This window comes from Alexandromys fortis, unplaced genomic scaffold, assembly GCF_014885135.2.
Source record: "Alexandromys fortis isolate MF-2015 unplaced genomic scaffold, M_Fortis_MF-2015_v1.1 scaffold_447, whole genome shotgun sequence".
NCBI classification, from domain to species: Eukaryota; Metazoa; Chordata; class Mammalia; order Rodentia; family Cricetidae; genus Alexandromys; species Alexandromys fortis.
The window spans coordinates 183,565-185,649 of NW_026068354.1; the positions used below are offsets into that span (position 1 = coordinate 183,565).

The 2,085-nt window shown below is 38.7% G+C and overlaps 1 protein-coding gene across 1 annotated transcript; it reads left to right on the top strand.

The window, feature by feature from the left end:
• Positions 1 to 617: 617 nt before the first annotated feature.
• LOC126495360 (olfactory receptor 3) lies at positions 618 to 1,559 on the top strand. Its single transcript, XM_050132968.1, has one exon. The coding sequence runs from the start codon at positions 618 to 620 to the stop codon at positions 1,557 to 1,559; it is 942 nt and encodes a 313-aa protein (XP_049988925.1).
• Positions 1,560 to 2,085: the final 526 nt, after the last annotated feature.

A 2,085-nucleotide genomic window follows, 5' to 3' on the forward strand; every position in this document is an offset into this window, starting at 1 on the left:
ACTAAGAATTTGTATCTTTGGATTTCTTGATTTTTGAACCACAGCTAGGGACCAACATAGAAATACTAATTATAGACAAACAGGATTTAAAGAAGGAAGAAATCATCCCAACTTTAATTACGAAGGGTCATTAGATTTCAGATACTAGAAAACCATTTTGCTTCAGAAAAACAAACATGGGGTCAAGAGACTTGGATTCATGACCCCTCTTTTATCTGTATTACTTCTGTGGTTGTAAGACTATTTTCTTCAATCATTCCATCTGTAGAGTAGAAATGATAACAGCATGTACCTAGACCATAGATTTACACCTATTGAATGAATTAGTATGCACACATGGTTACAATCCTACATAAGGAAAACACTTAGTAAATGTTGACTATAAATATTATTGTTTACAGACTCTGGGATTAGACTGAGAAAAAAAGTGGCTGCATGCCTGAATCTACATTTTTTCCTCCACACCATTTTCAGAAAAGCATGAGAGATGTAAAAGAAAGACATGTAATGGAAGACATTCTCTAAGACTTTAACAAACATCTCTATCATCATATGCCACAACCATTTCTTATTACTCCAACTTCCCCAGCAATTGCTGTCCCCAGCTGATACACAGCATGAGACTCAAGAACCAGAGTACTGTGTCCGAATTTCTTCTCCTGGGGCTCCCCATCAGACCAGAGCAGTGGGGCATCTTCTTCACCCTATTCCTGGCCATGTACCTGACCACAGTGCTGGGGAACCTGCTCATCATCCTGCTCATCAGGCTGGACTCTCACCTCCACACCCCCATGTACTTCTTCCTCAGCCACTTGGCCTTCACAGACATTTCCTTTTCATCTGTCACTGTCCCAAAGATGTTAACCAAAGTGCAGATTCAGTATATAGCCATCACCTATGAGGGGTGTGTAGCACAGACATACTTTTTTATATTCTTTGCTGACCTGGACAGTTTCCTTATCACTTTGATGGCATATGACAGGTATGTGGCCATCTGTCATCCTCTTCGTTACACCACCATCATGAGTCAGAGCCTTTGTGCCATGCTAGTAGCTGTGTCCTGGGTCATAGCTTCTACTTGTGCTCTTTTGCACACTCTTCTCCTAGCCCAGCTTTCCTTCTGTGCTGACTACACTGTCCCCCACTTCTTCTGTGATCTAGGTGCTCTCCTCAAGTTGTCCTGCTCTGACACATCCATCAACCAATTGGTTATCTTCACAGCAGGTTTGGCAGCCATTATGCTTCCATTTCTATGCATCCTCATTTCTTATGGCTGTATTGGGTTTACCATTCTTCAGGTTCCCTCAACCAAGGGCATCTGCAAAGCTTTGTCCACTTGTGGTTCTCACCTCTCAGTGGTGGCTCTCTACTATGGGGCAATTATTGGTCTCTATTTCCTGCCCCCGTCCAATAGTACCAATGACAATAATATAATTGCTTCAGTGATGTACACAGTGATCACTCCCATGCTGAACCCTTTTATTTATAGCCTGAGAAATAAAGACATGAAAGGGGCTTTCAGAAAACTCTGGAGCAGAAAGACAGGTTTTTCCAACTGATAATTTTATTTTTTTATCAATATGATCTTACTTCCTTGATAATATAAAAGCAAATTATTAAAACTATATCTCACTAATTTATCTTCTACTGCTTTCCCTCAAAATGTTTTGCTTACATTATTTCTATATCCATGTGAAAGAATATTAAAATAGAATATTCTAAGATTTTGTTAATTTTATTTTATTAGATAGTGGGGCTTGTATAATTAAAAGGGAGTCATTGAGATGAACTCTTCCTCCAATTTTAAGTTTAATATAAAATGTGCCTGGGTTTTCTACTATTACTTGAAAATTTACCAGTTTTTGAAGTATGGCTCCCTTTTTTTACATTAGCACCAGATATCCAAGAAATTTTCTACAACTTTCCAAGAAAACATAAAAATTTTATCTCCAATTACATAATAATGAAGGCACCGATTTCTTGTTCCTCTGGAACACAATCAACACTTGTTTTCTCACCAGCAGGTGTACATATGTATTGGCAACTGTAACCCCAGCTACCTCAGGTTGTGTTTAATAGTTAAAC